This window comes from Chlamydotis macqueenii, chromosome 11, assembly GCF_036417535.1.
Source record: "Chlamydotis macqueenii isolate bChlMac1 chromosome 11, bChlMac1.mat, whole genome shotgun sequence".
Taxonomy (NCBI): Eukaryota; Metazoa; Chordata; class Aves; order Otidiformes; family Otididae; genus Chlamydotis; species Chlamydotis macqueenii.
This window is the reverse complement of record NC_141566.1, coordinates 12,550,130-12,574,897: the sequence shown is the minus strand read 5'-3', so window position 1 is coordinate 12,574,897 and position 24,768 is coordinate 12,550,130. Positions and strand designations below refer to the sequence as shown.

At 50.1% G+C, this 24,768-nt stretch overlaps 1 protein-coding gene across 3 annotated transcripts in view; it reads right to left on the bottom strand.

Moving 5' to 3' along the window:
- Positions 1–24,768, bottom strand: part of ZMYM3 (zinc finger MYM-type containing 3) — a 33,891-nt gene that overhangs the window by 1,768 nt on the left and 7,355 nt on the right. For 2 of the 3 annotated variants that reach the window (XM_086756384.1, XM_086756385.1), the window contains exons 2-24: positions 20,269–21,168; positions 19,535–19,578; positions 19,078–19,150; positions 17,962–18,253; positions 17,348–17,525; positions 16,702–16,914; positions 15,976–16,126; positions 15,305–15,420; positions 12,889–12,975; positions 12,421–12,571; positions 11,669–11,841; positions 11,080–11,245; positions 7,255–7,313; positions 6,519–6,687; positions 5,807–5,922; positions 5,487–5,661; positions 4,821–4,967; positions 2,477–2,580; positions 1,915–2,083; positions 1,647–1,798; positions 1,348–1,462; positions 213–467; positions 8–125 (exon numbers count right to left, since the gene is read on the bottom strand). In XM_086756384.1, the coding sequence (XP_086612510.1) occupies positions 8–125; positions 213–467; positions 1,348–1,462; positions 1,647–1,798; positions 1,915–2,083; positions 2,477–2,580; positions 4,821–4,967; positions 5,487–5,661; positions 5,807–5,922; positions 6,519–6,687; positions 7,255–7,313; positions 11,080–11,245; positions 11,669–11,841; positions 12,421–12,571; positions 12,889–12,975; positions 15,305–15,420; positions 15,976–16,126; positions 16,702–16,914; positions 17,348–17,525; positions 17,962–18,253; positions 19,078–19,150; positions 19,535–19,578; positions 20,269–21,154 (4,109 nt within the window). In that variant the 5' untranslated portion in view covers positions 21,155–21,168. The remainder of the gene's footprint in view (positions 1–7; positions 126–212; positions 468–1,347; positions 1,463–1,646; positions 1,799–1,914; positions 2,084–2,476; positions 2,581–4,820; positions 4,968–5,486; positions 5,662–5,806; positions 5,923–6,518; positions 6,688–7,254; positions 7,314–11,079; positions 11,246–11,668; positions 11,842–12,420; positions 12,572–12,888; positions 12,976–15,304; positions 15,421–15,975; positions 16,127–16,701; positions 16,915–17,347; positions 17,526–17,961; positions 18,254–19,077; positions 19,151–19,534; positions 19,579–20,268; positions 21,169–24,768) is intronic. The other variant, XM_086756386.1, reaches the window with a different exon arrangement.

Below are 24,768 nucleotides of genomic sequence, written 5' to 3'. Positions count from 1 at the left end.
TCCTCACCATTTGGAGAGGTAAAACTCATAGAACTTGACTGGACAGCGGAGTGGGTTCATCCTGTTCTCCCGCTGCTCCAGCATTGGTACCTCCTCCTCACGCTTCCGCTTTCCAGAGCTGCCATCTGCAGAGGGGGAAAGAGCAGGATCACGGCTGGGACCCAATGGGGGAGAAAGGGGGAGGGACAGAGAGATGCTCCATCAGACCCTACCTCGGCCTTTCTTCTGCTTGGCAGGAGCATAGTAACGGATGCTCACCACCTTTGTCATGCCACGGGCTGTGGTGCACTTGCGTGACTGTCGCACCACATTGGTGAATGAGAGCTGCATGTGCTCCTCCGCTGTCTGCAGCCCAAAGAACTTGGTGTTGAAGAACATGAGGGTGTTGAGGAGCACAAAGGGTGAGTAAACGCCCAGCTGCTTGCACTCCCAGAGGTGCTCCTCCTCAACACGTGAGAAAACCGTGTCTGCAACGCACACAGAAAGAACCTGGTCACATCAACAGTGGCCAATCCTTTCACCCTGCCCAGGCAAGCTCACTGCCAAAGACTGACATTTCACAAGATCCCCTTTTCCACGAGGTTACTTCTCTAGAGCCATTAGCAGAGCTAGATGCTGGCTCTGCCCAGCCACAAGCCACCCCAGAGCACAGGCCAGAAACCCAAATCAACCCTAACCGCTCATCCCTATAGATGGCCACAACGTGAAGTCCAGGTCAGTGCTCCACCACACTCAGTGTGAGATGAAGGAAAAGCCGCAGGCAGGATAGACATGGCCAGCTCCTGCCTAGACACACAGGTCTGGAGCCAAATGCCTCTGCCTGGGACAGCCAATATGCAGACGTGAGGCTGGACCTGTGAACTGACAACTAGGGAAGGCAGTTCAGATCACACCATCATGAAAAGCCTCTGCAGAGCTCCAAGTTAGTCCACTCACGAGGCAGCAAAACAGCAACCCGGGCCAACAGTTAGCACACTGTGCAGGGCTCGCTCATGTGCTGGGAACACAAAGACATGGGCCAGCATGCCTCCTGCCTTAGTATCCTCTTTGCCAAAGGGCGGAGACATCCCTGAAGTGTTATAAAGATTCAGACTGTCCCAGGACACAAAACCAGCCATGCTCTGCTCCTAGCTACTCCGGCTCTGGGCAACAGAAGCTGCTGAGGCATAAACCAGGCTGGCTCCTCTGTCAGTATAGGTCAGTATGACCCCAAGACATAATGGGATTGTGCTGCCTATGCCAAGGAAGAGGGCTGAGGCTGGGGGAGCACAATCAGACGGGACAATCCAAGGCTAGAAGCATAAACTCGGTACGTGTGGTGACCGAAGGTACTCTGGAGACACATACTATTTGGTAAGATTGTGGGTTGCCAGTCGCTCAGGGACTTGTTCAGCTCCTGCACGAAGGTCAGGTAGTAAAGGTCTGTAAATATATTCACCATACGATTGTTCTCAAGCAGGTACTAGAAAGGACAGAACACACAGTCAAGAGAGACACAGAGCACGTGGGATGCAAACCCTCCCCAGAGAACCCAGGGCACACATGCAAAGCATCCCTCCTTGTATGACCAGAGCTGCAGTTCCCCTCACCAGATCTGACCTTGGGTCTCGCTGTGGAGTTCTTGAGGGCAGCAAGCCCTCCCTCACCTGCTGGATGCCAAGGCAGAGGTAATAGATACTGTCTGGTTCATAGCGCTCCCCATTGGGGCGTGTTATCTCCTTCACAAACTGGGCCAGGCCGTAGTTGAGCTCAGCTGCTGTGCAGGCCAAGATGTCTTCCTTGATCCTCATGGGCTTGGCTGCGGAGACAAGCACAGCAGCCTCAGCAGCTTGCAAGGCCAGAAGCACCTCAATACCCTGAGACCCAACTTCTGGGAGGTTTCTGCCACTCCACCCATCCAGACAGGGCACTTACGGCCAAAGCGTAGCTCCTCTCCCTTGCTGGTCTCTCCCCCTGCATACTTGGCTTGCACCCAGGACTTCCAGGCATTGACACCGTATGAGTAGTTCAGCACTGTGCAGCCAGGCTGGCTGCTCACTGAGTCCCGAGAACAGCTTTCAGAGAGCACCAGACGCTTCTGCCCCTGCAGACAGGTGTACTGTGAGACTGGGCACCTACCTGGGACAGATGCAAGAGTGCTGGCCACCTCTCAGACCTGCTTACTACCAGCTCCCTCCCAGTGTGCCTGTACCTATGTCAGCAGGCATGCTTCTGCTGACAGCCAAGCCAACAAGGCCTGTTAGTTACAAGGACCACAGGCAAGAAAGAGGCCAGCTCTCACATGACTTGTGGCATTCAAAGCTCCTCCAAAGTGACAGGCAAATATTTTAATTCAAGGAGTGGCCCACAGGCCAGGCATGCCCTGAAGGGAGAGGACACAAGCTCCCCAGCACACGAAAGCCTCTGGCACACTTCACCTCATATGTTTCAGATGGCAGCTCCCACACCAAACCCAAAGAGTTTAAGCAGGCAGTACCTTTCGGACAGTACGTGGCAGATCTTGCTCTGTGGACACATCATCTGGTCCCACCAGTCCACAGTCAAAGAGGAAGTCCACACTGGGGTTGATGTCTAGAGGGTCTGAAAGGAAACACAGGCAGAAGGGCTCAGCTGAGACTTTTCGTCCTGTCTCCTGTGCTGGCCTGGTTCTTACAGCAAGGTGAAGAGGGAACATACAGTCCAACACTTCACACCCTACACCATGGCCTAGCATGCACTTTTAGCCACAGGCCAACAAAGGAAATACAGCTCTGGCAGATGACACTAAACTTTCTCAGACTAACCAGAGCCTCATATTCCCCCCTCTGACAGTTTTTTGTTTGTTTGTTTGTTTGTTTTTAAACTGAGAAAGATTTCTCATCCCCTTGTTCAAGGCCAGCACTGGGGACAGCTTGACACAGGCACCCCAATTCTCTCTCCTTTGCTGCTAGCATTCTGCCTCAGGATTGCTGTGCTCCTGCAAGTCCCTGCCCTCTTCTTTCACATTCTGGCCACTAATGGATACGCAGCAATTCTGCCATCTCCTAGGATGCCATGCACTGTCCAGGTCTCTCCCTCACCTTGCTGGATCCTCTGGAGTCATTATCCATAAGCACACCAACACTGCTGCCCTGCTCTTTGTGCTGTTAAAATCAGCTTGTCATTACTAGATGACTGGAAAAGGGGTAACATGTTCCCCTATTTAAAAATGGAGGTTAAGGAAGACCTGGGGAACAACAGGTTGGTCAGTATCACTTCCGTGCCTGGCAAGGTCATGGAGCAGATTGTCCTGGACACCATGCTAAGGCACACAGAAAGCAAGGAGGTGATTGGTGACAGCCAACGTGGCTTCACTAAGGGCAAATCATGCCTGACTTAATTTGTTGGCCTTCTATGACAGGGTTTCAGCATTGGTGGACAAGCGACGAGCAACTGATGAGCAAGGCATTTGACACCGTTCCGCACAACATCCTTCTCTCTAAACTGGAGACACATGGATTTGACAGATGGGCCACTCAGTGGATAAGGAATTGGCTGGATGGCCGCACTTAGAGAGTGGTGGTCAACGGCTCAATGTCCAGGTGGAGACCAGTGACAAGTGGCATTCCTCAGGGGTCCATGTTGGAACTGATGCTGTTTTACATCTTTGTCAGTGACATGGACAGTGGGATAGAGTGCACCCTCAGCAAGTTTGACGACGACACCAAGCTGTCTGATGCCATTGACATGCTGGAGGGGAGGGATGCCATCCAGAGGGACCTTGGCAGGCTGGAAAGGTGGGTCTGTGCAAACCTCAAAGTTCAACCAGGGCAAGTGCAAGGTCCTGCACATGGGTTGGCGCAATCCCAAGCACAAATACAGACTAGGCGGAGAATGTATTGAGAGCAGCCCTGAGGAGAGGGACTTGGGAGTGCTGGTGGATAAGAAGCTCAACATGAGCTGACAATGTGCACTTGCAGCCCAGAAAGCCAACTGCATCCTGGGCTGCATAAAGAGGAGTGTGGCCAGCAGGTTGAGGGAGGTGATTCTGCCCCTCTACTCTGCTCTCGTGAGACCCTACCTGCAATACTGCATCCAGCTCTGGAGCCCCCAACATAAGAAGGAGAGTGTTGGAGAGGGTCCAGAGGAGGGCCACAAAAATGATCAGAGGGCTGGAGCACCTCTCCTATGAGGACAGGCTGAGAGAGTTGGGGCTGTTCAGCCTGGAGAAGAGGAGGCTCAGAGACCTTATAGCAGTCTTCCAATACCAAAAGGGGGCCTACAGGAAAGATGGGGAGAAACTCTCAGCAGAGTCTGTTGCCAACAGGACGAGGGGTAATGGTTTTAAAAGAGAAGGAGGTAGATTCAGATTGGACATTAGGAAAAAATTTTTTACAATGAGGGTTGTAGAACACTGGAACAGGTTGCCCAGAGAGGCAGTTGATGCCCCATCCCTGCAAACATTCAAGGCCAGGTTGGATGAGGCTCTGAGCAACCTGATCTACTGGAAGATGTCCCTGCGCCTTGCAGGGGGGTTGGCCTGGATGACCTTTAAAGGTTCCCTTCCAACCCTAACTATTCTGTGCTTCTAGGATTACCCCTTCTCTGCAGACCTATATTTGCAACAGGTCAGTTAGTCTAGACAAACACACACTCCTTCAAAAGTGGTGGTCTCCTCATCCCTGCTGTGAGCAGTCATCTGCAAGACACTCAATTCCTGGCCTCAAGCCTGGTCAGTCAGTGGGCATGGAGAAGCAAGTTCACATAACTCTTAATGCTGCTGGCAATGGTCAGCAAAGGGCAGCAGGAGGACCCTGCTGCAGCATGAGCAGCCTTGCATGTCTGCTTCACCCAACTCTTACTCTTAGGGAAGTCAGCCTCCAGGTCCTGGCCCGGCTCATCGAGGACATTTGCCATCTTGACAGCCATAGCCAACACATCGTCCCGTGCCGGTCCAAACAGATCACAGTCTTCCAGGAGACCCTCTGCACTCTGGTTACTCACCAGGTCTGTAAAGCAAAAGCAGATCACAACTCTCTTGAAAGTCTTTTGTCTTTTTTCCCTGTGACAGCTGGAAAATGAAGTCAGGCTCCCTCCAGCACAGTCCTGTGCTTAGAGCAGCCCCATGACATCTGCACTGCCTAGCTTTCCCTGGACATCGGGCGTTTGTCCTCTCCCCAGCCACAGCTCTAGTCACCGAGGCTTGAGGAATGTAAGTAAAAAGACCTGAAAGGTCAGGATTGCCAGTCTTCTGGCTGGGAAGCTGCTTTAGGTAAGAGTCTGAACAGCCACCTGAATAAACAAACAGTGCTGCACATGTGCCACAAGACTGGCACCCCCAAAAGAGACAGTGGCAGACACTGCTCCCTGCTGCAGCTCTTCCCTCCTGGTACCTCCTCACCAGAAGTTGAGGACTTGCTCTTCCAAGCTCGCTTTTCAAAGGCTGTGGGGGATGTTCTAACTCCAAGAGCTGGCAAACCCCATGTGATCCCAGCTGTTGGGCCAGATCAAGCCATGGCAGAACCTACCACACAGGTCTGAGGAGGCCTTGTCCAGTTCCTCAGCCTCTGCAATCATCTCGGCCATGGCCAGGATGTCAGCCTCCAAGGGATTTGAGGGAATCTTCACCTTCAGCTCCTCAATGGTCTCCACAATCTTATCTGTGCTCTCCAGCGTGGTGGGCAGGAACATTGGCACAGGCACCTGTCAACAGCAGCACACCAGGCAGAAAACTGACACTCAGTCAATTGATGTAAAAGCAGAGGCAGGAGAAGAGGACGAACAGAGAAGCAGGAAAGGCAGGATCAAGAAAGTAAGAGAATATGAGCTGGTGGAGTGTATTGCTTACCGGGACAGGCATGGAGAAAGGCACAGGTACTTTCTGGCAGTACATATGCATAGGCACAGGCACGAAGATCGGGACGGGGATTGGCAACACAATCACCTGGGGCTTCCAGTCAGCCTCTGACAAGAGCAAAAGTATGTCAAGGAGCTTGCCCCCAGCAGCTCCTCCACCCAGCCCTGCTGCGCACTGCCATGCCCCCAGCCATTAAGCACCACAGCTCTCCCAGCCACAAGCTTCTGTGACTCATGGGCAGAGCTGGAACAGCAGCAAGCCACGCAGCCCTGCAACAAGAGAGGCTTGCCTTAGCCAGAGGTGCCTGCTCTTACACAGCCCTGCTGATATCTCTATTTGCCTTGCATATGCTGGAGACCACACATATATGCCCAAGAGGAGCCACACAATGAACCTGCTCAGCAGACAGCCCGTCAGACAAGCTGACGATCTCCAAAGGAATAGGAGTTGTCCCACAAGAGGTGGGATCATGCTGCAGTGCTCTCTGCATCTCTCCTTTTGCTGTTGATGAAAGCGGGCTCCCAACCTCCAGCCCTGCCGTATGTGCCTTGGCACTGCCCCAAGACTCCACAGCACAGTACCAAACACTCAGCTGCTCTGTACAGCATTTCAAGCTGGATTCACATTTAGTCTGGAGCAGGCACAAGCCATTTGCCTTTCCAAAACAACCCTATAATCCTGCAGTTATGTCTTGTTTTCCTACCTGTCTGACATCCTTTAGACTTCATCTCTATCTTGCAGGAGACGCCCCGGTTCTGCATCAATGGTTTACACATGGCAGCTTTGTTTTTCCGAGGGGTGGCTGGAACCGGAGGAGGCGGGGGAGGCGGCACAGCTAGAGACATCTGGGCTGAGGAGGTCTTTGCTGACAGCTGAAGAAACGCAGAAAGCAGGAAGCTGATGTCCACCTAAGGCAGCACCACCTCTCCCCAACCCATGGGTACAACTGGAGAGACTCCCAAAGCACTTCCTGGAGCCTGACAGTCCCCAACATACACAAGGATGTTTCCACAGTCAGAACCAGCCAAAGGACTGCCAAACTGCTCCTGGCAAACAGCAAGCCTGTGCAGCATCTCTGCAGCAGCCAGCAAGGAGTCTGGCACTGGTTACTCCTGCCCTATGGGGCAGCAGGGAGCACAGTTGGACAGTGACTATACCCAGGCACAGGGGAGCACTGTGCAAAGAGGAGCCAGTATCACAGTGGCAGAGTGTTCTGAAGCCCATCATCGATTCCTGGGGAATGGTTATTCCTCCCCCTTGCAGGAGATACGCTGATGCTGCCCTCTCCAGCAGTTCTTATCAGCTCCCACTACCCAGACATCTTAAAATGCACTGGCTGTAGAAGAACGAAACCTCTCTGAGCAATGGCAGATCTGTCCTCTCTTTGGGGACAGCCTCTTCATGCTATCTTGCAAACTCCTACCTCCAGTGGGCCTTACCATGTTAGTTTCTGCCTTCTGTGGGGAAGGGGCAGACGGTTTTGGCTCTGAAGTCTGACCTGTAACAGAAAGCAAGGACTCAAGTTCAAGAGCGCTGGGGTCAACAGGTCCCACTGCTGGGACTGGAGGTGGCAGCAGCCAGAGGGCAGGGACAGGTCCCCCAGAAACTGCTCCTGGCCACTCCAGGAACAGTTAATGCTTCCAGAATCTCTAGCCCTAGCAGCTCAGAAGACACTACAACTCCAAAATCAAGTCATTCCCATGTCATTTTGTGCTCCCTTGCAGTCCACCCCAGACCCATCACAGCAGGTCAGGAGAAATCCCAGCCCCTTGTAGAGAGAGGAATCCAGAGCTCTATTCCCAGCTCTGCCTATTGGCTTGCTGTACCGAGCCATTGGCCCCTCGCTGTGCCTCCATCTCCCAGCGACAAATATCTTGGCAAAGTGCTTCGAGATCCCTAGGAAGAAGGTCACAGAGCTAGTAGTAGCATTGAGATATCCCAGAAAGCAAAGAGATAGCTTTGCCCCAGCCCTAGGAATGTAGCCTGTTCCCCTAAGGAAAGACAGGGATCATCTACAGGTAAGAGGTGCATGTGGCAGGCACTAGTCTCAGGTGGTGACAATATAATCCTGGCTTGGATGATAATTCCAGCTCATTTGCTCTGCATAGAACCTGCACCCATCTCAAAGGCTAATGAACTAAAAGAGCACCTTCGAGTCTCCTTTGAGCCCTGGTTACCCATGTGGCTGGGAAAAAGAACTGCCTCCTACAGCACTGACTAATTGTAGGCCAGGCATGAAGGAGACACCTGCAAGGAAAGCAGCAGGTTTCAGCACCCAAAGGGAGTGGCGGGTCCATTTTCACCTACATACAGATAGGCTCTCCAGGAAAGACTCAGACTCCCAAAGAACCAACGCGTGGGCACTGTGCAGATTTCCTCTGTCCCAAGGAAATGCAGGACAACTCTTGAGCAATTGGTGGCCCAGCAGGGTCCACTTGCTGACCACCACAGGGGGATGGATAAGTTCCATTTGAAGGAAACTCCCTAGCCTGCAGCTGAGCATTCAGCCATAGGATCTGTAATGGTCTCAATGGGTACAAGAACTCCCCCTGACCAGCCTGAAGTGGAAGGGCAGCAAGTCTAGGTGGGAGATGTCAATGGCTTGAATGAGAAAAGGACAAGCTATGGAGTATGAGCAGAGTTTCTGCTGCAGCAGAATCAAAAGTAAAGTTGATTGCCTCACAGGCCAATGATTTAGGACCACAGAAAACAAGACCTTCCTGCCTCAAAGCTCCATATGCTTCGTGTCCAGGCTTCCAGGAAAGCTGCAACTTGTTCTTTACTCTCATCTCAACACCAGCAAGGACCTGTCAAGGCATTGCCTGCACCAACCATGACTTCTGGCCCTCTATCCTCTCCAGCTTGACAGCCCCGTGCAGTGCAAGCTCCCCTTGGAAGTCTTCGGGCACAGTTCTGTGGCAGAACCTCAATCTCTCATTACACAGACCATTCCCAGCAAAGGAATGGCCACTTTTATTGTCAGCAAAGGGTCTCAGGATCACCAGGTTGGCAGCAGCCCCCATGTCCCAGGAATGAATGGTTTTAGGCAAACATTGGCTGCAAGAGAAAAAGCAAGTAGTCAGCAGCTCTGCCCAAGATGAGCCTGAAATTCAGGCAGTCCCTTGTTAGCTGGCAACACAGCTGCCAGGTCTACAGGAGACCCTGACTGGACATGGCAAAAGCTGTTTCTCATCACGCACTGACAATCTTCTCCTCCCAAAATCCCCTGCATAGCATGCTGGGCTGAAAAGCTCTCTGTGTAAGTATACAGCAGGCCCTGGCTCCAGCATCCTTCCTTTGCAAGCTGAGCAGTATGCCATAGTCCCGGGACAAGGATGCCCACAGCTATCCCACAACTGGCAGGGGATGGCTGTGCCACAACACACAGAGGACCCAGAGCCACCAGCAGCATTCACCAAGCATGGCAGCTGCTGAGGCAGCTTCGAGCTTGTGCTCAGCTGAGCACTCACCACTGCTGATGGGCTTTTCCTTGGCTGCCCTCAGAATCCTCTGTCTCACAGAGCACACAGAGAGGCAGCTGTGGCACAGTGAAGGGTGATACCCCACGTGCCAAACAGCAGAGTTCTTGGGGGCCTCCAGAGATGTGGTGAAGGAGGGCGCTCAGACTCTCATGGTCGTTGGTGGTGGAGAAGGTCCTTCTCAGTCTTGTGGTCCACAGCTCCGAGGAGACAACAGCCAAATGTTGTAAAACATGCTTCCCTCTGCAGGCAGATCTTGCTTGCTGTGCCTTTGTCCCAAAAGCACTGTTACAGGTCACTCACAAGCAAGATGCTTTGAAAGCAGAGGACAAATGAAACAGCATGGCTAGGGCTGTGGAATCACTTGTTGAGCTACAGGAACCAGCAAGTTAAACACCTCTTTCCCCTCCTGGGCAGCAGGACAGTGTCTGCCCCATCAAGCAGAGTCTCCCTGGACACCCCCATGCCAGCAGAAACCAACAGTTCCTTATCCAGGTCACTCCAGTGTGCTGCCACTTGAGCTGTCACGTCACATGGCCTTTTAACAGAGCGTGGCTCTTGGAGGGCAGGTTGGGACTCTCCTAGCTGGGGGAACCTGCTACTTCTGGCAGAGCAGCTCTGCTTTGCTGTCTAAGCAGCACTGACATCCAGGGCTTCTCCATCTTGCAATCAGTCCACTGCTGTCAGGAGAAGAACCAGGAAGAGTCTGGAGATAGAGGATGAGGCCTCTTATGGGAAAGTCCTTGTCTTGGTTTCTCCTCCTTGGCACACCCTAGTCAGGGTTTTACATCTTATGAAGTCCCAGGGAGGGCAGCAAAGTCCTGAGCCTGTGATGCAGGTATCTGTCCAAGCTTGATGCACCAAAGTGGGTCCCACCTTAAGGTGCAGGCATTTTAACTAGATCACATAGATGACCTAGAAGATCACAGCCTATGAAAGACCAAGCAGAATGACACTATGCAAGTGTCCGAGGGCCAAGTGATGTCTTGTCACTGCCACTACGAGCACCTTCCATCCTGAGGGACCTCAAAGCACTTTGCAGTCTTCCACAAGCAACTGGCTCAAGTTAATGACAGGAAATGAGGCAACAGGCAGTGAAAATCTCCTCTCCAGCTGGAACTCCATGGACGCAGAATGGGTTTATCCGGGACACGGGGTTGGCAACTCCCCAAAGCTGCAACAATCTTTACGTAAGTGGTAGGACTCCAATCTAACATCACAAGACAGAGTGCCTCCAGCAGCTCAGCTCTCCCTCAAGATCATTCTAGGTTCAGCTCTGGCTGAGGAGAACCCACCTACAGCATCACCAGCACCACTTCCTGCAGCACCCTGCATTTTCCTTGAATGTTTCCCATCCGAGCACTGACCTGGCCCAGTCCTGATTAGCTTATGAGATGTGAGAAGGTCACAGCTCAGAGGCGGTGTGGGGCTGCAGGTGGATTATCATGCCAAAACCACGCTGTCCCCTAACCCTGTAAATTGAGCTCGCCGCTGGCAACATGAAGATGTTAAATCCCTGAGTATCCTCGCTAAGATTGTGAGCTACAGGCAGCACGCTGGCACCGGCTCCTCCCGTCTGGGCCCTGTGTGTCATAGAACCATAGACGTTAGAGATGGAGAAGCCCCATTAGGTCCCACTCCGTCCTTTCCCCCCAAGGGCCAGTGCAGGATTGTTCCCTAGCGTCTCATCCAGTCTCAGGCAGGAAGCTTCCACCCCTCGCTGTTCAGTCTTCCCTGTGTCTCTTGGACTGAGCTATGCAGGTCCCCTCCCTCCCTCCTACTCACTGTTCAGCAGGCTCTCGGGCCCCTTCTGCGTGTCCAGGTTGGGCTGGTTCTGTTGATTGTAAAATCGCAGCAGACACTGCTGGTTGCAGAAGTGTTTGATTTGCCCCCGCCAGTGGATGGTTTCCAGCAGCTTCCCCTGACGCTTGCAGGCATGGCACCGAGCTGCCTAAAGCCCGCATCAGCAGGAGAGAAACAACGAGTAACTAACCACACCCACTCCGAGTGCAACACAACTCTCCAGTGAAAGGTGCACATAGCAAGGTGCTGTGAGCTTCCCCACAGCAGTGCCCTGCCAGTGCCAGCCGGGGACTCCAGCGGTGCGAACTTCTCACAGCAGCACTAGCCACGGATCCAGCACTGTGAGCCTCCTCAGTGCAGTGCTCTGGCAGGATCAGCTGGGGACTCCAGCTACGTGAGCTTCCCCGTAGCAGTGTCCCGTCATTGCCAGGCAGGACTCCAGCAGTGCCAGGTTCTCCGCAGCAGTGCCAGCCAGACTCCAGCAGTGCGAACTTCCTCAGTGCAAAGCCCACTTATCTGGGTGCCGTGCCCACCACAGCACTTAGCACAAGCTGCCAGTGCCAATACTGACCTTGAAGTACCAGAGCAAGTATCTGCTTTTGCAGTCTTCACTACAGAAGTCCCAGGTGCTGCCCTCCAGCTGCTCGGTGACCGCCCGCTGGCAGGTCTGAGAACAGTAGGTGCAGGTGATGCAGCACAGGCCCAGGTTCTTGGTGAAATCCTGTTTGTAAAGAAGCACACACCCTGCGGAGAAACAATAGGAGTGAAACCTTCCCAGGATGAACTGGGGGCCTCCCTGACCCAAACATGACCAGAATCCAGGTCTGCGGAGACAACAGAGCACACGCAACGCTGTAGGGAACAATCCAGCACTGGCCCCTGGGGCTGGGATAAGATGGGACCTCATGGGGACTTGCCATCTCTCACCTCCATGCTTCTAGGAAGAGTCTGACTCCAACCTCCTGTGTGCAGGAACCCAGCAGGCAGGGCAAGGCCAGGTCAGGCCAGCCCAGACGCAAGAGCGTAGAAGTGCATGATGACAGGAGGAGCGGAGCTGCCACCTGCTGTCTCCCCAGCCCCCAGAGAGAGAAAAGCTGTGAGAAAGCCCTCCCCAAGGACACAATGAATGGTAAAGATCTTGCCCTAGGGCCTGGCTGGACAGCAAGCCATCCCCACAACAGTCCTCCCTTCACTGCGTGGCAAAGCTTTCGCCCCAGGGCCTGGCTAAGACAGTCTCCCCTCTGTTCCTCTCCATGCTCTCTTCTCCTTCCCCAGCATGGGCTGGCATGAAGGCTCTGCCTCTCCCGTGCCTTCCCCAAGTACCTTCACTGCAGAAGTTCTTCTCCACTCCAGAGAAGCGTATCTTCTCATGCAGCAGCTTCTCCTGCTTGCAGTGCTCACACTGAGACACCACCCCGCGCAGCCGCTTGAAGTCCTCACAGCAGTCCTTGCAGCAGAACTGATACACCTTGTCCTGCCAAAGAGACCGCCACCAGGTCAGCCAGGCTGGCAGGAGGTCCTCATACTTCTCCGGGAAGCAAGAGCAAGACCATGGGGCTGAGCCAAGTCCCCAGCTCTCCTGGCATGGGGTTTGGCAGAAGTGGTCTCCTCCTCCCTTCTGACATCAGGGGTGCAGCACTTGGTGCACGGTCTCCAGGCACGTCTCTGCAACTAAAGCATTCAGAGCACTGGTGTAGAAAGAGCTCTGCTTTAAGCAGGGAGAGGAAGGAGCCCTGCAGTTCTCACCAGTGTTGGCCTCCACCTCAACATCCCCCTGGGAAAAGTCCTCACCTGCCAGTCTAGGATCTCTGGCTTCCCACTGAAAAGATTGTGGCAGTAATGGCAGTTGAGGTGGATCCCACCTTCCGGGCTGGTGCGCTGCAGGAGACAGAGACAGCTCATGGAGGGAGACGCAAACAGAAGGCAGTGAGCACCCGCTTCGCACTGCCACCACCTCCTGCCTCCTCCACTGTTCACAGCAGTCCATCTGCCCCTGCTCAGACCTGCACTTCCTGTCACTCACAGTCAGTCCATCAGATCATGTCTCAAGCTCCTGGAGAGCAGATTCTTGAGCAATTTCACTTTGCTTCCAGTGTACTGGGTCCAGCTCTTCTTAGGAAGGCAAGCTTTCAAGCTGCCACCCCTCTGGATTTGAAAACATTAAGAGATGGGGGCTCTGCTACCTCTTCTGATAATTTCTCTAACAGATCTTGAAGCACAGGTGCCTGGTTTCTATTTTCAAGGTAATGCAACTTCAGAATTCAAGCAGCTGTTCTCATCTCACCTTCCTCTGCTCGATTAAATAGCCACTAAGCACTTGGTGTCTTGTCCACAAGGATATATTTATTAATAAAGTAATCTTCCTGGTTTTCCTTCTGATAAGGTGCTCTGTGTGTGCCTCAGTACATGCATTTTTCAAGCCCAAATGTAGGGTTTTTTTGTCTTTTTTCAGCATACGTCCTATTTTTCTTCAACATTGAAAATAAAATGGACATCAGATGAACATCCTTCCTATCCATGCAACATTCTAAGTAGCTCTTTTGCCCCCTAGCCCCTAAACTTTAACACCTTGTTCCTTTGCTTGTACTTGCAATAACTTAATTAATTTTTCCTTCTGTAGAGGGGTGTAAATTGAGATGCTCATACTGAATGGCTTATCTGCTGTAATTCCAGGGCCTTTTCAAAATTTTTACTTTCCCAGGATTTAACATCCCCACACTACTTGAGTAAGGCTGATACAGGATCTCGCACTGAACTGTTTAAGCACACATTAGAAGAAACCAGTCTTGTCAAGCAATCCAACTTCTTTGCTTTCTATGACCTCAGCACGAGTTAACACTTCACCAGTTTTTGTTTCATCTGCAAAATTTTATCATGCTTACTTTGACTTTATTGCAAGGTGACTGCTGAGGCTTAATATTGATCCCCAAAAAGCCATCTTGAAACACTCTCTTCAGTGGTTTTTCCTTGGCAATTGTGTTCTAAGATCTGCCAGCAAGATAGTTCCTAATCCAGGTTATGCATCGGTTTCCTCACAGTTACAATGCTGATTTTACAAGGCAATAATTCAAGTTAGGTGAGTTAAGTGAAGTCCCTGCTGATGGGAAAAGGGAAATACTGCACCCATTTTTAAAAAGGGTAGAAAGGAGGACCCTGGGAATTACCAGCCTGTCAGCCTCACCAGTGTGCCTTGGAAGATCACGGAACAGATCCTCCCAGAAGCTATGCTAAGGCACATAGAGGACAGGGAGGTGATTTGAGACAGCCAACACGGCTTCATCAAGGGCAAGTCCTGCCTGACCAACCTAGTGGCCTTCTATGATGGAGTGACTACATCAGTAGACAATGGAAGAGCTACAAATGTCATCTATTTGGACTTCTGTAAGGCCTTTGACATGGTCCCCAACAACATCCTTCTCTCTAAATTGGAGAGATATGGACTGTTTGGTGGATGAGGAATTGTTTGGATGGACACATCCAGAGGGTAGTAGTCAACAGCTCAAAACCCCCAAACCAAATGCTGCAACTGCCTGTAGCTAACTCTACCTCTAGATTCTCTAAGTTTTTTCAGTTGCCCAAGGCACATCCTGGACTGTTTCCCAGGTCTTTCTGTCTGTTGCTTTGTTCTTTGACAACTGCACAAAACCAATATTCTTCTGGTTGCCTCTGAATACCACAAACATTTCATATATGCTGATACACAACATCAGAAAACTAAAAAACTACCAGTCAAGCCTTTGAGGATTTTTAAACAGGAGACATCCAGGCCTGCTGACTGTAAATTTTTAGATAACACATCATTGAAGATTTATGTTCCTTGGTAATGCATGGCTCAGAGGGCAGCTCTGCCCCTTTCCACCCCACCAGCAGACGCCCACTCTGTTTTGCTAGCTTACTTGTGCTTTCACTCGTGCCCTCATAAGGCCAGTACATCCCAAACCACTCATGCAGCACAGCTCTGCACTGCTCTCCCGCTGGGCATAACCTGATACAGGAGTGAATTACAGCCAGTCTTATTCCAAGAGAAAAAGTGGGATATAGAGCAAAGACTGAATTATTGGCAACTACAGTCACTGCAACTTTTGTGCTCCAGCAGTGATTTTCTTATGGATCCTCCCTGAGGTGCTTGAGAAAGGTAGAGCCTCTCTAAGTGTGAAAGGAGGCATGAGCTCTATGGTCCAGCCCAGCATGAAGGATATTTCAGTACCTGGAATTTGGTCCAGCAGCTGGGGCTGCAGAACTGGTAGACAACCCGGTCTGTCTTGTTGTAATAGCACGGTTCAGATAAACTCTTTCTGCAGAAGCTGCAGGGTCTAGGGGGACCTGATGAAACAGATAGGAATTGGTGAGGGCAGCAGCACAGGACATGGGATTGGATTCTGAGGATGGCATGCAAGCTACTCACTCATCCTCAGTCTGTCAAGCTATTATCAAAAAGCAAGGGACAAGAACACCAGGAAACTAAGAGCACCAAATTCTGCTAGTGCAGAAAAGTCAAACATGAATGGAGAACAGAGTGGTTCAAGGAAGGCTGGCTCTAGAGAAATTTGGACAAAACAGATACTTGCACCAGAGACCATACCCATTCCTGGACACCCTGGTACTCTGTGTAATGGAAAGAGCAATGCCAGCACAGTACAACATTACAACTTCTTCCTGCATTCTCAAGAATGTAATGTACACTACCCCTCAGTATTAAGATGTCTATATGCTGCAAAGGTTCCTTCCCTCTCCAAATCTCCTTCCACTTGTCTCACCGGACTCTTCCTTAGGCAAGCAACATGTCTTCTTTTTAGTCTCATCCACAAGCCATAAATAGTACCAAGGAAGGAGTTAGAGTCGAGAGGTGACTGACTCCCTGTACGTAGGTGCTCTTACCGATCAAGCCTGACTGCTTCACTTTGTGGGAGGTAGTGCAGCAAATGGAGCAGAATAGGCCCATCTTGCCACTGCGATCCACATTGGGCAACATGTCGAAGTTCTTGCACAGTGTCTTGCACCACATGCATGGGTAAACTCGAGTGTTCTTCTGCAAACAAAGCAGAACAGAGCTGCCAGGGAGACCATTACAGCCAGGAAGGTCCAACTCCCATATCCCACCTCATTACTGTATCCATCACAGAGCAGCTCTCCTGCAGGGAATACCTGATGGCAGAGCCAGGTTCATAGTCCACAGGTTCAGGTGGTGGTAGTGAAAAGGGCTGCCTTCGGCACCTCACTTTCTCATTTCAAGGGTACCCATCCCATCAAGACAGTTAAGTGAAGCCTGGTCAGGCCATAGAGGAACATATCCAGCCAAGCTTTGGGGAGACATCCAAAAGACACCAGCCCATGCTAACTGCATATACCAGTGTCACTGCACAGTCCAGCTTATTGAGTGCTTGACCTGTGCTTGGGTCCAAGATGGGCCCCACACAGAATAAATAAATTCTGTTTGTCTGTTTCAAAGTTTCTTCACAGCAATCTCTCAAATGTTTTGTCAGCAATAAGAGGCCAAGAAGATTCAAGTCATCTGCAATTGCATAAGGTGCCCTGTGCTATATCAAGCAAAGGAGCTGTGAGCCCGTGGAGACCCCCCCACCCCAGGCAGCTGAGTCCACACACCTTCTTGTAACTGTTGAGACAGGCAGAGTTGCAGAAGCGTTTTTGCTGGCCTTCGTGGAAGAGGTACTCCAGCGGCAAGCCCTTGTTGTAGATGTAAAGTCCACAGTTGTCACAGCAGTTGGTTTTCAGCCCCTTCGTGGCCCGGAACTTGGTGAAGCAGGCATCACTGCAGATGCGGTGAACCACGTTCCCATTGCTGACCTCATGCTGGATCTGCAGAGACATCATTGCTGTCACTCCCCTAAACCAACATGTGCCTCCTTCTGACGCGCGTGCACCACTACTACCATGGCCCTTAGGATAACAGACAGTTACACTAAAACTCAGACAAGTACCATACTGGAAGCTGGTGTGGACTCAGGCTGGCCTCCCTCACCAAAAGTCAGTGGAGCAATTGGGACAGTGGAGTGGCAGGAAGCAATGAGCTTCAGAGCAGGGAGAAACAGAAGCCTTATTTCTTCAGCTGGAATAAGGGTTGGTTCACAGTAACAAGGAAGGACCTGGGAGCCCCAAGCCAACTCAGGGGCTGAGGTCTCACACCACAGGAGAACCTGGCAAACACCCTGCGATGGTCCCAGGCAGGGCCAAGTGCTGCAGGTCACAAGCACATCATTCAGGACATGGGAAGGACAAAGGATTTGTTTACCTCGCCAGGTTTGTGGCAGACGCTGCAGCGGCTGGTGTCTGAGATATCTGCAGACTGAGGTGCTGGTCTATGCTGCTGGGCCTCATAGAGGGAGAGGCAGACAGAGGTGCAGAACTCGTGGAAAGAGCCTCCTGAACCAATCTGAGCAACCACAGAGTCCTTGGTGTTCCAGATCTCCCTAGGGATCAGGAGGGGATGTGTTAGTGCAGGGACACACCAATCCTGCCAAAAGGGACAGGATGGCACACTGCAATACACGGGATTTTCTGGTGTCCCAAAAGAGTGGAAGAACTGTCTCACAGCACCTTCTGTGCCAGCCCAGAGGGGTGATGCCTCAAGATGGAACATGTGGGAGGTTGTTTTGAGAGGAGGCTGGGATATAGTGCACTGAGCCTGGGGACAGGCAGGGAAAAGCAATCATGTGAAGTAGGTGTAGGGAGCATGGGATATGCAGTATGCAAATAAAGATATGGGGCAGTAGCTGGCAGCAGGTAGGAGTGATGTGGGCGAAGCATGAGGGTCCCAGGGATGGGGACTGGCAGGCAGGGGGCTATGGGGCAGATGAATGGGGTCACAAGCACAGAAGCATTGAGGAAAGGGGAATGAACACACACTTTTTACAGAAGGTGCATATCTTCTTGCCAGGTGGTCTTTTTGAGAAGGTAGTGAGACAGGAGCTGGAGCAGAAGAGCTGAGGGAGCCCTTTACGCTGGTAGGCAGTTTGGCCCTTTTGCAGTGGGGTCCGGCAGTTGGCACAAGTCATCTTGGTGATAGCAGAGCGGGCAGCTCGCTGAGCCACCTGAGTGCGTAAAGACATGCGAGTTGAGCGTCGGGTACGAAAAGGAACAAAATCCTCATCATTGGGATCATCCACCATTGCATCAGAGTCTTCATCAGAGACTGGAACTGCAAAGCAGAAGGGAAAGATGCACAGAGATCCCTCATTAGGAACTGAGACAGAAACCATGAAACACATGCCAGGGCTTTCTGGGGCCACCTTTCTGGAGTCCCTCTACATGCTTTGTATCTGTCTAGGTGGAGTAATAAAGGGACCCTTAAAAGATATTCTGTTGGAATTGGAGATGAGTCAGGAGGTCTTTAAGCAAACTAGGCTTAAATACAATTCCTCTCTACAAAGTCATGATTTTCCAAGGTTGAACAGAAGCCCAAAGTGTGAACATTTACAGCAGAAAACCCTCCAAGAACCAGGAGACCTTAAAGGGAACAAGCTGGATCACCAGCCTCCAGCACAGGCTGCACAGGCAGGCAATGAAGGAGCAACACACAAATACTAGGGAATGGCAAGGTGACACTCAACGTCTCAAAGAACAGAGACTTCACATACTTCTGCAGGAAAATCCCCAAAATGTAACCTTCCTTCAGACAGCCTGCTGCCATAGAGACAAAAGAATAAAGTTCCTGGCTGTGCAGATAGAAGATGGATTTCCTGGGAATAACCCCAAAGTATCATCCCATTACTTGGTGCTTGGTGTTCACACACCACTGTAAAAATACTACAGCCCTGCCTTCAACCTAAGTGCCCTGAGAAAGCAAAGCAAGTACCCCAGGATGAAGACTCACAAGGTGAAGGGACCTGTCCTGTGTAAGAGGAAAGTCTGCACAGAAGCTCCAGAGCTCCCACCGTACTCACCCATGAACCACCTGGCCACAATGGGCCTGGGCCCTGCTCTCCGGCTGAAAAGAGGCATTGATCAGCCCTAGTTACTCACTGCTCTCAGAGGAGTTCACAGTTTCAGGCCTGGCAGTTTCTGATCTTCTGGCTCGTTCACTTCTTTTCTGCTCCTAGAAGACAATCAGAAAATACTGAGGCTAACCATACGCTAGGACAAACAGATCATGGTAGAATTCCAGCTTCTGGGATTTGCTTTCCCAATAACTAGGCTGAAAACGGATATAACTCCATGGATACCTGACCAGCATTGGCAGCATGGGGGAGGAGAGGGAGAAGTAGACTTACGAGAATGACATTCCAGCTGGGGGTAGCAGAGACACACTGAAGCCACATTACAGCACAGTGGCAGTGCACAGGGATCACTCTGCCACAGGAGACAAGGAAACTCCTTCCCAGATGGGTAACAAGACAGCCAGTGTCCCCCACAGAGTTTGACAACAGCCAGCAACCCTCTATGCTCCTGTAGCATACGTACGTGACTGCATTTTCCTCACCTTCTCAGTTGGCAGCTCACGTCCCTTCCCAGACAGGCCTTCTCCTGGAACAGAAGCACAGAAGAAGCTTGCATCTAACATCTTGCTTTTTTTCCAACAGAAAAGGACAGATGTTCTTCAAATGCAGCCACCCTTTGCGTCAGTCTGCACATGAAGCCTCAGACAGTTCTGGCTAATAAGCACAGTTCTGATGATGATCAGACACAGGAAAGTTCCAAAACCCACCACCTGTAGTTAGAAATGCAAACATGCAGCTTGGGAGGAGTCCTGCAAGGAGGAAACCTCCTTGCATGGGGAAGGCATGCTGGGCAGTTGCTTCCAACTGCTTCTGATCGGGACTGAGCATCTCCTGAGGGTGGACAGCCTGGGCAGAGGGACTTTGCCTATTGGAAACACCTTCTCCTGGTGATCCTCAGTTCCAGCAAAGACTCCAGTGATGAAGAGTGTGAGCTAAGCTTTATCAGGGAAGCTCCTAGCTGACACAAGCATTGAAAATCAAAGTCAAAGCTATGAAAGCCAAAGCAAGAGCTTGTGTACACCAAAGCAGCAGCTTCCAGAGCATTATTCCCTGTAAGCAAGGCACTTTCTCCAAATCTAGCCCATCAGTAGCACTGCCAATTTCCATAGGATGATGGGAAAAGTTGGAGAACAAAACAGACTCCAGCTTCAGCACTGTGCAGCAGGATGACCTCCTGAGCAAAATGAAGCCAAGTTCTGCAGAGATAACAACCTACCTGCTGGTGGTGAGGCTTCCTGTGCTTTCAGTACACTATTTTCTTTAAGTGCATTGTTCCCACTATCATCCCCTTCCTCTGCCTGGTTTTCCTCTGTGGGCTCAGGGGACAAAGCTACAGTACTGTTGTCTGCGCTCAGTTCCATCTCTGCTTCCCCTGCCAGCCCTTCCCTCTGCATGGGTGAACTTTTCCTTGGTGCCTTCAACCTCGTCTTCTTTGTCTGTTTAAGATTGAGTTGCGGGGGGGCCACTGGTGGACTTGAGGATTGCACTGTGATTTCTTCTGTGGCTATGGCACTGCTGAGGCCCCTGGAGTCAGGAACAGGCTGCTGGGGCGAGTCAGGGGTGTTGTCATCAGATAGTGCAGGAATAGCAGCAGCACCATCTTCCTTTAAGTCCCCAGAATCATTTTTTGGTGCATCTTCCCCTTCTTTCCATGTTTCTGGAACAAGGGCTTCTCTAGAGAGGGCAGAGGAGTCTGCTGGTCCATCCTCCACATCCTGGGAAAGATGTGCCTTATACAGCCCATCCAGGCCTTCCGATTTATCTAGTTCCACCAAGTCAGCAGTTTTATCCAAGTCATCTAAGACATCAGATTTCTCTAGCATATCCAAGACACTAGGTTTATCTAGAACGAGGTCGTTTGATTTGTTTAGTTCAGAGACACTATCTGCTTTCACTAGAAGACCCAAGTCCCCATCTGCAGTCATCTGCTTGGATTGATCCCAGTCAAGGGGCTGAAGAACTGAAACTTCCGGGGTAGTAGAAGCTGTTTGGGAGCCCAGGAGATCTTCCCCAAACTCCATGTCAGCAGGGAGATCACCAATAAGCGGTTTGTCAGGCAAGGACAGGGGGTCCAAAGATCCAGAAAATTCACTGGAATCCATTTAGAAGATGGCAACTGGAAATGAGAGAGAGACTTGCAAGTTAATGAAAAGTAGTCTAAGACAGTGCATGAATTGTCCACTCTTCTGAACACTGTTAACAGAATTAAACAAGGCCCAGTAATAGTGCTAGCCATTGCCAGGATATCAGCAGGTCAATCACATCTACTTGTGAGGTTACAAAACTCTAAAGCCAAACAGCAGCAGTGAGATGCAGCAGTTCAGTACAGCAGACCTTTGGGAACTCTACAGCCTCAACACACTTCACCACAGCATGGGAAGCACATTTGCTTACGCTAAATGACACAGTGGGGTATCAAAAATTACTTGAGTACCAATTCAGGAGGCTTCACACAGCTGTTCTGTGGTGTGCAATACCCCCTTCCCTGCCCTCCTCTCTATCTTACCAGACCCAAATAACCTGGTCTGTCTTTTCTCTTGATCTGTTCTTACGGAAATAACACATCTTTTGTTTTTAAAATACCTTTTCTCTTAAATGTAGAGGCAGCAAGCTCTGTAGTCAGTACCTTGAACAAGACACAGGATGACAAGATGCATGAATTTTGTCAGAGGACAGATATAAACCATGTTACAGTATAACTACAGCTACAGCATAGCCCCAAAACTACATGGGCTAATATTCAGACACAGAACAACTGGAAAAGCTTAAGTTAGAATCAGAAAGAGATCTGGAGGGTGGCAAGAAGAAAGGTGGTAAAGTCCATGATGTTAAAAGCAGCCAAAAGAGGAAGAACAAGTAGCAAAGTAGACATGAACATGCAATGCAGAGTCAGGAAAAAATACAAGTGTGACTTTGCAGGGCACAGACAGCGCACTTGCACAGGAAGATGTGATGCTGACTGCTAACGTCAGAGGGACAAAGTAACAGCTCAGCTCCTCATGGTTAACATTAACATAAGACAGAAAGGGCAAGACTTTGAGATGACACAAGTAAACATTTATATCAACATTGGCTAAAAATGAATTACACTCCCACTAAAAGATAACTGTTGACAAACCTGAAGAGGGAAAGGAAGAAAGAGTTGGAGTCTACAAGTGGCAAGGCAGAGTAAGACTTGAAGTAGCATCATATCCCCAAAACAGACTAAGTAGACACTATAAGGAAGACACTAGAATCAACAGATGTGGCACCAACCTATCCCCCCCATTAAAGTCACTCTAATTCTCAATTTGGCACTGTTTTAAGCACTGAAGCAAAAGATTCAGTATTCTCATGTATCTGGGCTTACTATGGGCATAATTCATCTATATCAATGAAGGAGGAAGTCTGAAATATTTTAACTGGTGATAGCTGATTAATTCTTTCTTTATATCCTTCTGTTTGAAAGGATGACCAAGTCTCACTCACAAATGGTTTACTTGGAACTAAACAGGACATATTTGGACAGAGAATGTACCCAACTTCCGAAACTCATTTAAGCAGGAGCTTAGAGAATCATACCCTACAGTTGGAGTTCAAAGTAATTGCATTTTTATTTTAACTAAAAACTCATCAACATTTTCTGTTTCACAGTGGCAGATAAGCACTGTTCCCACACTCATGAACAGAAACTACAGAAGATGTAATCATAGAATCATAGAATGGTTAGGGTTGGAAGGGACCTTCAAAGGTCATCTAGTCCAACCCCCCTGCAAGGAGCAAGGACATCTCCAACCAGATCAGGTTGCTCAGAGCCTCATCCAGCCTGGCCTTGAACGTTTCCAGGGATGGGGCATCCACCACCTCTCTGGGCAACCTGTTCCGGTGCTCTACAACCCTCATTGTAAAAAAATTTTTCCTAATGTCCAATCTGAATCTACCTCCCTCTATTTTAAAACCATTATCCCTAGTCCTGTCACAACAGGCCCTACTGAACAGTCTCTCCTCATCTTTCTTGTAGGCCCCCTTGAGGTACTGAAGACTGCTATAAGGTCTCCCTAGAGCCTCCTCTTCTCCAGGCTGAACAGCCCCAACTCTCTCAGCCTGTCCTCATAAGAGAGGTGCTCCAGCCCTCTCATCATCTTTGTGGCCCTCCTCTGGACCCTCTCCAACTGGTTCATGTCCTCCTTATGTTGGGGCTTCAGAACTGGACACAGTACTCCAGGTGGTGTCTCACCAGAGCAGAGTAGAAGGGGAGAATCACCTCCCTCGACCTGCTGGCCATGTTCTTCTTGATGCAGCCCAGGATGTGGTTGGCCTTCTGGGCCGCAAGGGTGCATTGCCAGCTCATGTTGAGCTTCTCGTCGACCAGCACTCCCAAGTCCCTCTCCTCAGGGTAATCTTCAGAGATGCTCAGTAAGTTTCACCACTAAAGACTTTGGTGATTCCGTTCACTTTCTTTAGTTACAGCTGAGACAAAGCTTCTAGAATAAGCCAATTCCAGAGCAATATAGGACCTAATGCATGTTTTAGGGTGGCTGACAGAAAGAAGAACAGATTGAAATAAAAATATAGACATTTGAAAGAAAAGGTTCTAATGATTTGAAGCAAGTGAGAACCCTCCCAAGATGATAAACAAATTTTTTTCCTGCTGCTTAGAATACAAGCAATGCCTCCTTCTCAAAGATGTACCCCGCCTGGTTTTCCAGACAGACAGCAAATCTTAAAACAATAAGCAGCAGAAAGGTCAGGCCACCTAGATGAATAAGGAAAGTTTATTTATAGGTATACTTAAAAGGACTAACATGCTCCCCAAATTCACCTTCAGACACTTTGCATGAGTCTCCAATGAACCACAGAGGTGATAGTCCTACAGTATTTGACATTTTCAGCTGGCCTAGTCTTTGCTTGGTAGAAACAAACTCTGGGAACAATTCTGGGGCATAAGAAATCCATTTGGCATTCCCTCTCAGAGAATAATGCAAGCAACAGTTTATCTATGAACCTGCCATGCTACTTGTACTCTATTTAGACCAAAAGCATCTGGTTTCAATGGTGTATACCTTAACACTGCTTTCAAGCTTTGGGTGCAAGAGCATTACAATGCAAGACAAGACTGACAAGCTTAATGGTGACAACGTTAACCAACAAAACAGTCTTGAAGAGAGTAAGTATTCTGCAGATCAAGTCAACTCCAAACTATTGGTATGTGATTGGAACAGACAGGCAGACCTTTCTGCAGACCCAAGAGTCTGGAGTAAGACCACTCACTTGCATGTTCTGGTTGGAAGCACAGCACTTCCGCTGTGTGTTCAAGGTCCAGTCCACTTTCATCAGCTCTATCCAAATCCCCGCCTCAACAGAACAGCTCACACATTCTGGCAAACAACCCAAAACTACTTCTTTGGATGTGCAAAGCTAAGGATTGCTGCAGTCAAACGAAAAGACCATATATTCAAATATCCTGTTCCTATTCACACCGAGAATGGATACCTGGGGAGAAAGTACAAGAAACTTATCTAGCAGGATGCTCCTCTTCAGCACATCCTCCCATGAAGCAGCAATCAGCTGCTGAAGAACTTCTTGGCTCAAGTTGCGCTGAGACTGCCACTGTTAAAAGAGTCTCTACTGGGCAAATCCTCTATGAATCTGCCTAATCCCCCTTTGAACAAATTTATACTTTGGGCCTCCAAATATTTCAGCAGCAATACATTCTGCAGCCTAATATTTAGTTTTT